We start from the raw sequence: 15,000 nt of genomic DNA, 5'->3' as shown, positions 1-15,000 counted from the left end.
TTGTTGAAATGTTTTTGAAATATAAACAAAGTACTACTAGCTCTACATATACAAGAACGACATATGCCCCCAAATCATAGCACACTTTAGACATTTTAACAGTTTGGACCTTTTGGGGGAGAAAATGTTAGTCACTGGACCTCTTTGAATTCTAATTGTGCACCCCTGCTGTAAACATTAAAATACTCAATGTTTCATAAGTATAGACACAAGACATAAACAGTATGTGTTAACATGATTTTACTGTCATAAACAGACACGTCCCGATCTGTATTTTCACATTACTTCAACATGTATAATTCTTCATCACTTTGATATGCAAATAACACAAAGCAGTTCCACTGATAACCACGTGGATTACTTACCGCAGTGTAAATGATATAACAAAGTGTCTACTGTCTGATAGATTTATACTGTCACGTTGTATCAGCATACCGGCCAGCCCTATGCAGTAGTGTGTGTGTGTCTTTATTTGAGGTGTCACTGTTGGGTAAACAGTCAGCTGTGCCGTGGCTGATTAGAATCGACCCACAACGGCTCCACTTATTTACACAGACACACACACACACACACACACACACACACACACACACACACGCACCAATTCAGAGACCACAACTCAAGTGCATGATGTGACAGGGTAGTGTGTGCCTGCTGTCAGGGTACTTCCCTGGGAGTGTGTGTGTGCCTCTGGTTTTCTGTTGCAGCTGTTGACTGCTAGCCAGTCCTGACCAAAACTAAATTCCAAAACATACTTTAAGCAACTAAATGTACGTAAACTAGCTACCCAAGCTCGATTTTATGCGTCTTTGCATTCCGAAAGATGCCTGAACACAATTCATAATTGTGTGCATGTTGCATTCTCAGCATTGCCACAAAGTATCCAAAGCGACTAACAAATGAGGAACAAGCAATTCGTGAAGAGATGCGTTTGCAGCTGTTTCTTGAATGTTGAGATGAAGTTGATGTGACGAGGAGGAGGGTGGGTCCCAACCAGGCTAATCAACCGAGGAGAGGGATAAGTGCAGCGGGATGCGGCAGTTCGAGAGAGAGAGAGCCACACGCAACTGCCGTGTACTGTTCAGCTGGTTCCCACCTCCTCCTTTCCCATTTGAACCGTGTTACATTGGTGCCGAAACCCGGGAAGGAGGAGGGATGCCCTGTTGTGGAGTCCTCACCACTGCCATCTGCCCAAAGAAGCAGCTGTGGCCATCCGCCAGGGGACGGATGACTTGCTGCCAACCGCCTGGGGAGGAGCGGCTGTCATCCGCCAGAGGGTGGAGGAGTGGTCGAGGACCAGGCGATGGTGTGTCTGGGAACCGGCAAGCAAGTTTTTTTCTCTCTCTCCTCTCTCTCTCTCTCTCACGGTCACTCCACCTTGCCCTTTCCCTCTCCTCTTTTTTGTTGATTTTGTGTTTCCCAACCCTCGTCCCCCTCCCCAGCTCTAGAGAGGCAAAGAAAAGCCTCCAGAAAGGGGGGGGGGGGGGTGTACGTCATGCCGGGGGTTCCCCGGCCTGAGGCAAAGGAGGGAGGAGTGTGACAAGGAGGAGGCCAATCGGGCCAATCAGCCGAGGAGAGGGATAAGTGCAGCGGGATGTGGCAGTTCGAGAGAGAGAGAGAGAGCCACACGCAGTTGCCGTGTGAGCGTTTATGTTTTGTGTCTTTTTGTTTAAGTTTAAATTAAAATATTACTTTGACTGTTCAGCCAGTTCCCACCTCCTCCTTTCCCATTTGAACCGTGTTACAGTTGAGTTAGAAGCTTATTCCGCCACAGAGTAACAGATAATCAGACCTGGACCATCTGCATGGCTCAATCACCCTAACAAGGAGGCCGGCCAAAAGAGCATTGCAGTAGTCCAATCTTGATATGGCAAGAGCTTGGAACCCGATCTGCGCAGCACCTGCAAGAGTGGTTGAGGAGATGTGGGCAGTGAAGTGAAGCTGGTCATCAAACAACACTCCCATGTTCCTGCCTGTCATGGTTGCCGTTAGTATTGTCGAACCAAGATGAATAGTGCGGTTGTGGTCAATAGTTAGGTTAGCTGGGATCACAAGGAGTTCTTTCTTGACAAGGTTGAGCTCAAGGTGTTGTTCCTTTATTCAGGCCGAGATTTCTGAAAGGCAGGCTGAGATATGAGCTGAGATGGTGTTAATTTTGTCAATGATATTACTGATAAAAATGTTCTTTGACAGGTTTTTTTTTTATTATTTTGTCAGCAATAATGGAAGGCGAGATAAAAAAGACGCATCCTGATGAAAATTAAGCGATTTAATTAAATACATGATGTTGCCAAAAATATGACAAAATATCTGTTTTTAGAAGAAGAAACATTTAGAAACAGTTTATTATCTTATCCAATAAATTAAGTATGTTGGGCATTTCCTCGCTTGAGCCGCGTAAACAGAAAGAGCTGAACAAAAATAAACCACTTTGCAAACGGGTTAACTTTTGCTCACTCAAACACATCCTATTTATAAATGAGTTTAATCACTATATCCACAACATACACTGTATGTAATATTACAACTTACATCTGCACGGACAATGAAGCGAATGAACAGGTGAACTTTAACTTAGTTACGCGTTAGTCATAAAATGCGTAACTTGCATTGTGAATACGCTGTTTCTGGGAAAAACAACGTGCTAAATGCAATGCAATATCTTAAACTGGCTAAAACAAAGACAAATAATAAATAGCATGAAAAAAGTATAAAGAATTCAGAATACAGTAACTTATAATACTTCGGTGTAATTATTAGGCTATTATTTCAGGAGCTCAGCTATTCAAAAGGACAGTTTTCACACTGTATCCTTTTTATGTTTGATACATGTTTAAATGAACTGTTTTTTTTTTTTTTTTTTAGTTTGATTCGTTACAGTTTGACACACAATGACGTTGTCATTTTGCACAAATAAATTATTAATCAAAATACTAAAATATTTTTGCTGAGTAAAGAGTAAAACGGACTAAAATTAAATATGACATGACAAAATAATGACAAAATTTAAAGGACATTTTTGACAAAAGACTAAACTATAACAAACAGAAAACTGTGAAAAAAAAAAAAATGGGAGAACTGCGTATCATCTGCGAAGCACTAATAAGAAAATCCATGTGCCTTCATGACTGGATCGAGTGATGTTGTGTAGATTGAGAACAAGAGGGGTCCAAGCACTGAACCCTGAGGAACACCAGTGGTTAGCTGATGTGACTTTGACACCTCTCCTCTCCATAAGACCTTAAAGGATCTGTGAGGTATGAAACAAACCAGCCATGTGCAGTTCCCATGATGCTCAGAACAGATACTTGCAATGCACTGACCAAGCATTGACAAACAGTATGCATTTGTATAATTGCGTAGAGTATGTTTCAAGCCTACAACTCAACTCACCTGTCTGCATATTTGTAAACTGATTTGCACGTCGCTCGGTGTCTGCTTGTATGTTCTCCAGTTAGTGTCAGTATAATCGAGTTCATTTGATTACTATCTTCTCTTTTGCCTTTCCATCCCTCTCTATCAGTCTTTCTTACTCTATTACTGTCTGTCTCTCTTTCTCACACTGGATTTGTGACAATGAGGGAGATTTCAGCTCTGTTTGTCTTTCTATAATAATACATTATATCCCATAATATTCTCACAATGACCCTTTCCTTCATAATCATTGTTATTAATATCACCATGGTGATGCATGGCTCACCCACCAATTGGCTTTCATCTGCCACGCCATGGGCGCAAGGCAAGAAATTACTTTTTTTTCTGTCTTTGTTCTCTGCGTTTGCTCTTTTTGGTACTCTCACCGCGTCATTCTCGTTTTGTGCCTCCTGGAGTTCTCTGTTATAGTGGCGTCTCTGCAGGCTTCTCTGGGTTGAAAACTTAATTCTCATCAAATCGTTTTGCCCCTTTTCTTTCGCTTTTTCTCTTTGTCTAGTACGGAGTGGAACCAGCATTCAAAGAACTGGAGGCCTGTAGCTCTTTTTTTGTGCTGACGATAAAATAAAAAGTATATATTGGTTTGTTAACAGTGCTTAAAGCTAAACATATCGCTCAGAGTGGCTCTTATTCAATGTTCATATCTGTCACCCTTTACCTGGCTCACAGTCAGCAAGAAATGACACACGCAAAATTCCAGTATGCCCTAAACGTCACAGAACTTTACATGCAATGAGCCAAAATATACGTGATCTAAGACATTCATATTGTATTACGAATTTTAAGAATATATTTGCAATTCAATCAAAAGTATTAAATATCGATAATGTCATCATACTGATTGATATTGAGCTACAGAAGACTGTTATTCCTGCAGGAAAATCGAATGACCCTTCTGGTATGTCATATGACTGATGTCGCTGGAATTTTGTCCATGCTGTTGTTGTGAAGTCTTATATGGTTTTTTTTTTTTGTGTTTTTTTTGCGGTTAGTCAAAAGTTAATAGTTAGTTGGGTGATGATTGAATTTGCTTCAAATGCTGTGGTTTGAGGAGCTGCTGTGCCAAAGGACGATTTAATAGCTGTAATTATCAGCTGACGGTGAGACGTGGTAAAAACATAATGAAAATCTCATCCTAATAGACTATGGTGTCTCACACACACACACACACACACACACACACCCACACACACACACACACACACACAAATGCTCATTCGAATCATTCAGTCATTTTTATCCTTATAAAAACTAGTCTTGTTTAAATAGCCCCTGAATTGTTGGATTCCTGTGGTTCGACAAACTGCATATTTGCATAATCACATCTCTTAAATTTCTTTGTTTTTACTGTCTCACTCTCTGTTTCAATTTTCCTCTCGATTAAAATGTAATTTATTGATATTTAATTACATAACAAAAATGTTATTGTCAAGCCAGTGAAATATTGGTAAAATAAAATGACAAAAGTGCAAATGGAGTAAACAAAAAAACATAAATAAAAGAATAATAAATAAATAAAATAAAATAAGCCCTGCCTAAGAGTGTAAAACAGCTTAAAAATGTTTATAAGCCTCTGAACATTGAATAAAGGTTATTACAGCTACCTGTGCATCTTTGAGAATGTTTTTGGACCAGATGCCAGTTCATAGCGGCCGTAATGCCGAAAATAGAAACCAAGTGATCGACAGAATATACTGTCTCTTGTCACGGCTGGTTAGAACAAAAACTCAGATTAACATAGAAAATATAGAAAATATACCTTTTATCACATGTTGTATGCCGTCAGGTTAGGACACGGTGTGACTGCCTTCAGCCTCCTCTGTCTATCTTTCAGTTTGATTGAGTACTCTGTTTCAAATAAATAAGGCTGGGCATAGAAATGCATCTATCCTCCAACTACAAACTCATCAGACATACACTATATTGCCAAAAGTATTCGCTCACCCATCCAAATAATTGAATTCAGGTGTTCCAATCACTTCCATGGCCACAGGTGTATATAATGAAGCACCTAGGCATGCAGACTGCTTCTACAAACATTTGTGAAAGAATGGGCCGCTCTCAGGAGCTCAGTGAATTCCAGCGTGGTACTGTGATAGGATGCCACCTGTGCAACAAGTCCAGTCATGAAATTTCCTCGCTACTAAATATTCCACAGTCAACTGTCAGTGGTATTATAACAATGTGGAAGCGATTGGGAATGACAGCAACTCAGCCACGAAGTGGTAGGCCACGTAAAATGACAGAGCGGGGTCAGCGGATGCTGAGGCGCATAGTGCACAGAGGTCACCAACTTTCTGCAGAGTCAATCGCTACAGACCTCCAAAGTTCATGTGGCCTTCAGATTAGCTCAGGAACAGTGCGTAGAGAGCTTCATGGAATGGGTTTCCATGGCCGAGCAGCTGCATCCAAGCCATACATCACCAAGTGCAATGCAAAGCGTCTGATGCAGTGGTGTAAAGCATGCCGCCACTGGACTCTAGAGCAGTGGAGACGCGTTCTCTGGAGTGACGAATCACGCTTCTCCATCTGGCAATCTGATGGACGAGTCTGGGTTTGGCGGTTGCCAGGAGAACGGTACTTGTCTGACTGCATTGCGCCAACTGTGAAGTTTGGTGGAGGGGGGATTATGGTGTGGGGTTGTTTTTCAGAAGCTGGGCTTGGCCCCTTAGTTCCAGTGAAAGGAAATCTGAATGCTTCAGCATACCAAGAGATTTTGGACAATTCCATGCTCCCAACTTTGTGGAAACAGTTTGGGGATGGCCCCTTCCTGTTCCAACATGACTGCGCACCAGTGCACAAAGCAAGGTCCATAAAGACATGGATGAGCGAGTTTGGTGTGGAAGAACTTGACTGGCCTGCACAGAGTCCTGACCTCAACCCGACAGAGCACCTTTGGGATGAATTAGAGCGAAGACTGCGAGCCAGGCCTTCTCGTCCAACATCAGTGTCTGACCTCACAAATATGCTTCTGGAAGAATGGTCAAAAATTCCCATAAACACACTCCTAAACCTTGTGGAAAGCCTTCCCAGAAGAGTTGAAGCTGTTATAGCTGCAAAGGGTGGGCCGACGTCATATTAAACCCTATGGATTAAGAATGGGATGTCACTTAAGTTCATATGCGTCTAAAGGCAGATGAGCGAATACTTTTGGCAATATAGTGTATTTAATGAGTTCTGTTCTCTGGTTTGTGTGTAGCTGTGTTGTGTTTTCACTGTGGCTAAACAAAGCGGTCTCGCAACAGATCCTGCTCTTGTGCAGTCTCATGAACGTGTAAAGGAGAGTAACGGTCGGTCAACATTTTCACTAAATAATACATTACAGCGAGTATTGACGCTGACTACCACACCTGGAGTCGTGAGTTCGAATCCAGGGTGTGCTGAGTGACTCCAGCCAGGTCTCCTAAGCAACCAAATTGGCCCGGTTGCTAGGGAGGGTAGAGTCACATGGGGTAACCTCCTCGTGGTCGCTATATGTGGTTCTCGCTCTTGGTGGGGCGCGTGGTGAGTTGTGCATGGATGCTGCGGAGAATAGCGTGAAGCCTCCACACGCGCTACGTCTCCGTGGTAACGCATTCAACAAGCCACGTGATCAGATTCGCGGATTGACGGTCTCAGACGCGGAGGTAACTGAGATTCGTCCTCTGCCATCCAGATTGAGGCGAGTCACTACACCACCACGAGGACCTAGTACTTAAGTATGTTGAATAAATTACAAAGTAAAACTAGAAATTAACTATTGGCAAATTTCGTGTTTTATTTAGTGTTATTAAAATACCAGATGAAATAAAACTAAATATGCCATAAGGAACATAATTTTAGTGATAAGTTTAGTGATTTCTCTCTGTCTTTATTTTCTCCTGAACATCTGAAACTTGATACCATTTGATGCAGTAATAATAAGATAAAAATATAGCCAATATAAAGTAAGTGTGTGTTGTGCAGGAATTGTGTTCTCAGGTTGATCTCCAGAAATGAGTCGCTTTTATGCGTAATGAGTTTCATTAGAATGCATTAGCCTAATGAGCTTACTACTGTTCCCCTGTCAGTGATTGACTTAAGTTTTAGCATTAGAATATATTTATGTAAAGCTCATTAATTAAATATCCGATATCGCCACACCTGCACAGACACACACGCTAATGAACAAAAGCTGCATTAACAAAGAGAGACGTATTACAAACAAAAGACGTTAATAATGCTTATAATAACCATGAGACAGTGAGGTCAGGCAGTATATTTCCACCTAGCTTCCATCTAGCAATGCCCTAGCAACCACCCAGAACACCCTAGCAACACCCGTAGCTACTCTGTCTATTTGTGTCTCTACATTAATTCCTTCAGCCCTTCATTCACATTCAGTTCTCTCTTGTTGGCTTTTCTCCATCCCTCCTTTATTTCTCTCTTTGTCCCCTCACATCTCCCCTTGAATCGAATTCTGTCAGAAGTGCTTTGTTGGCGAGACAAGTGGCCTGCACTGCCAAACTGTTGTGATTAAAATGCTAACGTCCACGTGTCATGGCTTAAATATCCCATAAGGCTGCAGCAGGATGATGTCATCTCTCTAGAGCCCAGCGGTGTGTGTAAAAACAAGTTAAAGTGTGTTTTTTGTGCTTCTAAAGTGAGATTGATCGAGTGTGTGAAAGAGGGAGAGATATAGTGGAAGAATTTCAACTGTGATGTTTTCTCTTTTATCTTTCTTGAATTTATAATGAATTTTTTTTTTTTTTTTTTTTTTTTTTACGTTTTTCTTTTTACTGCCCACTGCCGTAAATTTTCTTATTACGGTCTGGGGCACAATTAATTGCATAATTTTTTTTTATCCGTTATTTTTTATGTAATTAATCGCACTGAATTAGCACATTAAAATCGACAGCCCTTTTTAATATGATTTATTAGTTTAATATTATTTATTGATTTATTCTCTGTCTGTCTGTCTCTCTCTCAGGGTTCTCCATAATTACATGTTGTGGCGGATTGTGGCGGCCTTGAGCGAGCATCTCTCCACGGCGTTCCGCAGCACCATCCATGAATTCTCACGCGAGATCGATGGCACCGAGCGCCAGCTTGAACTGGGGCGACTCTGTCTCACTCAGGCCAACAAACACTTCGGCATGGCACTTGGCGCGCTCTTCGTCCAACAGTACTTCTCTTCTAAGAGCAAAGCCAAGGCAAACCACACTTATTTAATTTCTCATTAACCTCTCATCTCTCTCTCTCCTCAAAGCTTCCTGTCTTGCTCAAGTCGAATGCCATTTTTGGTTCGTAAAGAAATGCAAAAAGTTACTAAATGTCATCCATTGAAGCTCCACTGTAGCATACGGGTTTGGAACAACATGAGAATGAGAAAATGATGACAGTATTTTCAAGTTTGATTGAACTGTTCCTTATTTTTCCAAACAGACACTCTCTTTATTTTCTTCTAATCTCTTTCTCTGATGCAGATTCACCTTCGTCAATCTTTTTCTCTCACTCGCCCAAATGTTTACCTTTCATCTCTATCCTTCGTTCCTTGCTGTTTTTAGACAGACAGAATTATGGATGGATGAAAGATGAAATCGAAGTACTTCTAAACGAGATGTTGTTCTCGTTCCCAGATGGTTTGCGTGGCAGGGTGAATACATTTGTAAAAAACATCAGTCAAAATGTCACTCTCGTTAGATGACTGCAGACTTTTGCTGTTTCTCCAGCTTGTGGAGGGTTTCGTGCTGTGTCTCAGCGCAAGACAACAGAAAAAAGGACAGAAAGAGTCATAATACAGTAGCTTTTAAACTTTTCATCAAAGCAATAGTTCAGCTAAAAATTACAATTCTGTCTCATTTACTCATGTCATTCCAAACCCATGTGACTTTCTTTGTTCTGTGGAATATAAAGGAAGATGTAATGCAGAATGTTCATGCTGCTCTTTTCCATATAATGAACGCAGACAGTGAATTGGGGCTGTTAAACTCCAAAAAGGACCCAGAATGACTATAAAAGCCCCATCGATAAGACTTGTGCGCTCTGTACTAAATGTTCTGAAGTTATTCTATAGCTTTTTGTTAGAAACAGACTGAAATTTAAGTCATTCAGTTGTTACTGACTCTTACTAAATTTAGGGGTTTTTATATGATGAAACTCACAAAGAAATGCCCAGGTCGTGGGTCTGTGTAGCTCAGCAAGTAAAGATGCTGACTACCACACCTGGAGTCACGAGTTTGAATCCGGGGCGTGCTGAGTTACTAGCCAGGTCTCCTAAGCAACCAAATTGGCCCAGTTGCTAGGGAGGGTACAGTCACATGGGGTAACCTCCTTGTGGTAATTATAATGTGGTTCGCGCTCTCGGTGGGGCGTGTGGTGAGTTGTGCGTGGATGCCGAGGAGAATAGCATGAAGCCTCCACACGCGCTACGTCTCCATGGTAATGCGCCACCACGAGGACTTAGAGCGCATTGGGAATTGGGCATTCCAAATTGGGAGAAAAAGGGGAGGAAATAATAATAAAAAGAAAAAATAGAAATGCCCGCAGGTCAATTTTCACCTACTTTAAATAACAAAAGATAAGAAAAAATAAGAATGTATATTTTGCATAAAGAAAATGAAACCATTAAGACCTGTTAAGGTCATTAAGACCTTTTTGAATTGAGACATTATTTTCATGACAAATAATTAAGCACATTTGACCCCAAAATTCTGTTTTCTGTAATGAGAAAAATGTTATTGACTCAGTGACTTGCTCATTTTTTTGTCCGGATCTATTGTTCAGAAATACATTAAAAATTCAGTTCACACAGAACAATTCTCCTCTTGACTCATGTTACTGAGTTCAAAGTCATTTTTATATTTTTTATGGGGCTTAAATTAAAATACGTCATGTGGTGTAACCGTCCGGAGACAGCAACACAAATCAAAGTCTCATTAAAAGCTGAAACTCTTGAAAAAAGCAATGTTGGCAGTGTAGTGCAAAATAATCTTTTATTAATTTTCTTTAAAGAAAGTAAGCAGTGGAGCAACTTTGATTTGGTGGACAAAAGTTTTTCAGATATTAATATTTTAAAACAAAGTCATGTGGTGTAACTAATTTTGTGATGACCAAATAAATAAATGAATAAAAACAGAGAGGACCCCTTTAGACCCACATGACTGAGTGTGAAGTTTAAACAAATATCAGATATTAAAAACAGCAACAATACAATAATATACATACACACATACAACAGTTAGTTCTCGTCCTCGAATCTGATTGGACGAGAGACGTTCTATGAGTACTGATGGTCTCACAGCATCAGCACTCGGACACTTCACTGTGTGTATCACTCCGCTTGTGTTCATGCCATTCTAAACTAAAGTGTAAGAGCAGTGCGGATGTGTTAAGAGCTATATCTGTCTCTTTACCTTTAATTGTAGCCAGCAGGTGGCAGCAAAAGACCATTTTTGTGTGTAATATGAGCCAGTTGGTGACGAGAAATGAGTCAGCGTCAGTCAGTGTTTTCATTCATCAGCACTATGTGATTGCTCGGATTACTACTACACTACTAAAGCTGGGAAATAGCTTTAAACGGCTTTAAACTAACAACTTCATCATTGAGGCTCATCACAGCTGAGAGACACAACAGACTGATTAATTACACAAACTCAAGGCGCTTACCTCTTACCAGAGTTTCCACATTGGAGAGGACATACTGTTCAAAATGGCGAAGGAGATTACGGTTTCTATAGTGACTCTTGCGCACCGGCTACCGCGAAATAGGGAGGAATACCCCTGCTTGGACGCCTATTTTTCCACTGAGAAAATAGGATGAATTTCACCAAAATGACATTATCTTCAGAAAGCTGCCTAACAGACTACAGCATCATCAACAGGTTATCGCACATGCTCGCTCTCTCTCTCTCTCTCTCTCTCTCTCTCTCTCTCTCTCTCTCTCTCTCTCTACACACACACACACACACACACACACCCTTGTTTCTCCAATAAATTGTTAGAAACAGCCCTAACGAAGGCTTGGACGCATTATTTGGTTTGAACCAACAATGGCAGATTCTGACCTGTGGCGTAAGAAAGTAGTTCCATGCACAAATGCGTTTTTTATGACCGTACTCAGTTTTTCCTAATTTTTTTACATTTACTTGTTCATTGAACTGTTGTATATAAGCAATATCACACTCGCAATCGTGCTATATGGCCCTAAATCAGCACTGCTGTGATTACCTGCAGCCGAATAACAGCAGTGCTGATATAGGGCCATATATCACTCTTACTTGTGTGAAATATATATATATATATATATATATATATATATACAGGTGCATCTCAATAAATTAGAATGTCGTGGAAAACTTCATTTATTTCAGTAATTCAACTCAAATTGTTAAACTCGTGTATTAAATAAATTCAATGCACACAGACTGAAGTAGTTTAAGTCTTTGGTTCTTTTAATTGTGATGATTTTGGCTCACATTTAACAAAAACCCACCAATTCACTATCTCAAAAAATTAGAATACATCATAAGACCAATAAAAAAAACATTTTTAGTGAATTGTTGGCCTTCTGGAAAGTATGTTCATTTACTGTATATGTACTCAATACTTGGTAGGGGCTCCTTTTGCTTTAATTACTGCCTCAATTCGGCGTGGCATGGAGGTGATCAGTTTGTGGCACTGCTGAGGTGGTATGGAAGCCCAGGTTTCTTTGACAGTGGCCTTCAGCTCATCTGCATTTTTTGGTCTCTTGTTTCTCATTTTCCTCTTGACAATACCCCATAGATTCTCTATGGGGTTCAGGTCTGGTGAGTTTGCTGGCCAGTCAAGCACACCAACACCATGGTCATTTAACCAACTTTTGGTGCTTTTGGCAGTGTGGGCAGGTGCCAAATCCTGCTGGAAAATGAAATCAGCATCTTTAAAAAGCTGGTCAGCAGAAGGAAGCATGAAGTGCTCCAAAATTTCTTGGTAAACGGGTGCAGTGACTTTGGTTTTCAAAAAACACAATGGACCAACACCAGCAGATGACATTGCACCCCAAATCATCACAGACTGTGGAAACTTAACACTGGACTTCAAGCAACTTGGGCTATGAGCTTCTCCACCCTTCCTCCAGACTCTAGGACCTTGGTTTCCAAATGAAATACAAAACTTGCTCTCATCTGAAAAGAGGACTTTGGACCACTGGGCAACAGTCCAGTTCTTCTTCTCCTTAGCCCAGGTAAGACGCCTCTGACGTTGTCTGTGGTTCAGGAGTGGCTTAACAAGAGGAATACGACAACTGTAGCCAAATTCCTTGACACGTCTGTGTGTGTGGTGGCTCTTGATGCCTTGACCCCAGCCTCAGTCCATTCCTTGTGAAGTTCACCCAAATTCTTGAATCAATTTTGCTTGACAATCCTCATAAGGCTGCGGTTCTTTCGGTTGGTTGTGCATCTTTTTCTTCCACACTTTTTCCTTCCACTCAACTTTCTGTTAACATGCTTGGATACAGCACTCTGTGAACAGCCAGCTTCTTTGGCAATGAATGTTTGTGGCTTACCCTCCTTGTGAAGGGTGTCAATGATTGTCTTCTGGACAACTGTCAGATCAGCAGTCTTCCCCATGATTGTGTAGCCTAGTGAACCAAACTGAGAGACTATTTTGAAGGCTCAGGAAACCTTTGCAGGTGTTTTGAGTTGATTAGCTGATTGGCATGTCACCATATTCTAATTTTTTGAGATAGTGAATTGGTGGGTTTTTGTTAAATGTGAGCCAAAATCATCACAATTAAAAGAACCAAAGACTTAAACTACTTCAGTCTGTCTGCATTGAATTTATTTAATACACGAGTTTCACAATTTGAGTTGAATTACTGAAATAAATGAACTTTTCCACGACATTCTAATTTATTGAGATGCACCTGTATGTATATATATATATATATATATATATATATATATATATATATATATATATATATATATATATATATATATAAATATGTTTTATTCAAATCAACATAATTAAAGCCAAATACTACCATAATGTATATTTTAAAATGTACTTGAAAAAGCAAAAAACAAATAAATAAAATAAAATAAAATAAGTACTGTTCATTATTTGTTTTCACATTACAGAAATAAGAATGAGATTTTTTCACAATACAGTAGGCTGCAGACAATTGGGGAAGAGGGTTTAAATGTGTTTAATTGTCATAAAAATAAAGTCACAATGCAAAAATTCATATAGGTTTAAAAATAGGTTTCATTTGCTTTAAGCAAAATATAATTTCTAAAATATGACCCAGACACGTTCTTGACAGGTTCTTTGAGATTCACTCCTCCATTCATGAGGTTCACTTGACTTACTCTTCTAATTACAAGTATAAGTTATTACAAAATTGACACTCAGATGCCTTCTCTGTGTAAAAAAATAAAAGAATTGTAAAAAAAAATGTTTGAGCTGTTGAGCACCCCCTGTAGAAACCATTCTGGTCTGTCAGTAAGTTATAAACACCACATTTAATTCCTTTTTTATTTCACACCCAAACCCAATTATATGTGACAGGGCTTTTGATTGACATCTTGTCTCCACCCCCCGTTCACAGGTACAGGAGCTGGTGGAGGACATTAAACATTCATTAGATCTGAGACTGCAGGAGCTTGACTGGATGGATGAAGAAACTAAAGACGCTGCCAGAGCAAAGGTGAAAACCACAGGACAAACATGTTCTGAAGTCCTCCTCAATGTGACGGCAGTTTTATTGCTCAGAAGTTGCTCTTTCATAGCTCATGGACTTCTTAGTTATATTTCCTTGCAGTGTCAACATTGTATCCACTGGCATCTCTCTCTCTCTCTGTCTCTCTCAGTTACAGCATATGATGGTGATGACCGGTTATCCAGACTTCCTGTTAAAACCAGAACTTATTGATGAGGAATATGCTGTAAGATAACTCTAACCAATCAGTGGTCAGATAATATGTTTATTATCTCATCCATCCATCAGTATTTTTATCTCTCCTCTTCAGTTTGATGTCAACGAGAAAACATATTTCAAGAACATCCTCAACAGCGTCAAATACAACATCAAACTCTCCATCAAAAAGATTAATAAAGAGGTGGACAAGACAACGTAAGTATGACTGCTGTCACCATAGAAACGACACTGGAATGCCATAGCAACATTTCTAAATCACGACAACAATTCATCCATCCATCTGTCCATCTGTCTGTCTATCTGTCTGTCTGTATGTCCATCCATTTGTTTATCTATCTATCTATCTATCTATCTATCTGTCTATCAGTCTGTCATCTATCTGTCCATCCATCCGTCCGTCTGTCTGTCTATCTGTCTGTCTGTCTGTCTGTCTGTCTGTCTGTCTGTCTACAGTATCTATCTATCTATCTATCTATCTATCTATCTATCTATCTATCTATCTATCTATCTATCTGTCTGTCTGTCTGTCTGTCTGTCTGTCTACAGTATCTAACTGTCTGTCTGTCTGTCTGCTCTGTCTGTCTGTCTGGCTACAGTATCTAACTGTCTGTCTGTCTGTCTGTCTGTCTACAGTATCTATCTATCTGTCTGTCTGTCTATCTACAGATATCTGCAGATATCTCTATCTG

General features: G+C 40.1%; 1 protein-coding gene across 2 annotated transcripts in view; it reads left to right on the top strand.

Annotated features, from left to right (window-relative positions):
• LOC127430059 (endothelin-converting enzyme-like 1) overlaps positions 1-15,000 on the top strand; it is a 47,734-nt gene that overhangs the window by 15,997 nt on the left and 16,737 nt on the right. For both annotated transcript variants that reach the window (XM_051679501.1, XM_051679500.1), the window contains 4 exons: positions 8,381-8,603; positions 13,982-14,080; positions 14,244-14,318; positions 14,403-14,506. In XM_051679501.1, coding sequence (XP_051535461.1) covers positions 8,381-8,603; positions 13,982-14,080; positions 14,244-14,318; positions 14,403-14,506 — 501 coding nt within the window. The remainder of the gene's footprint in view (positions 1-8,380; positions 8,604-13,981; positions 14,081-14,243; positions 14,319-14,402; positions 14,507-15,000) is intronic.

This window comes from Myxocyprinus asiaticus, chromosome 39, assembly GCF_019703515.2.
Source record: "Myxocyprinus asiaticus isolate MX2 ecotype Aquarium Trade chromosome 39, UBuf_Myxa_2, whole genome shotgun sequence".
NCBI lineage: Eukaryota > Metazoa > Chordata > Actinopteri > Cypriniformes > Catostomidae > Myxocyprinus > Myxocyprinus asiaticus.
Note: the sequence above shows the minus strand (reverse complement) of the source record. Positions and strands in the feature narration are given on the sequence as shown.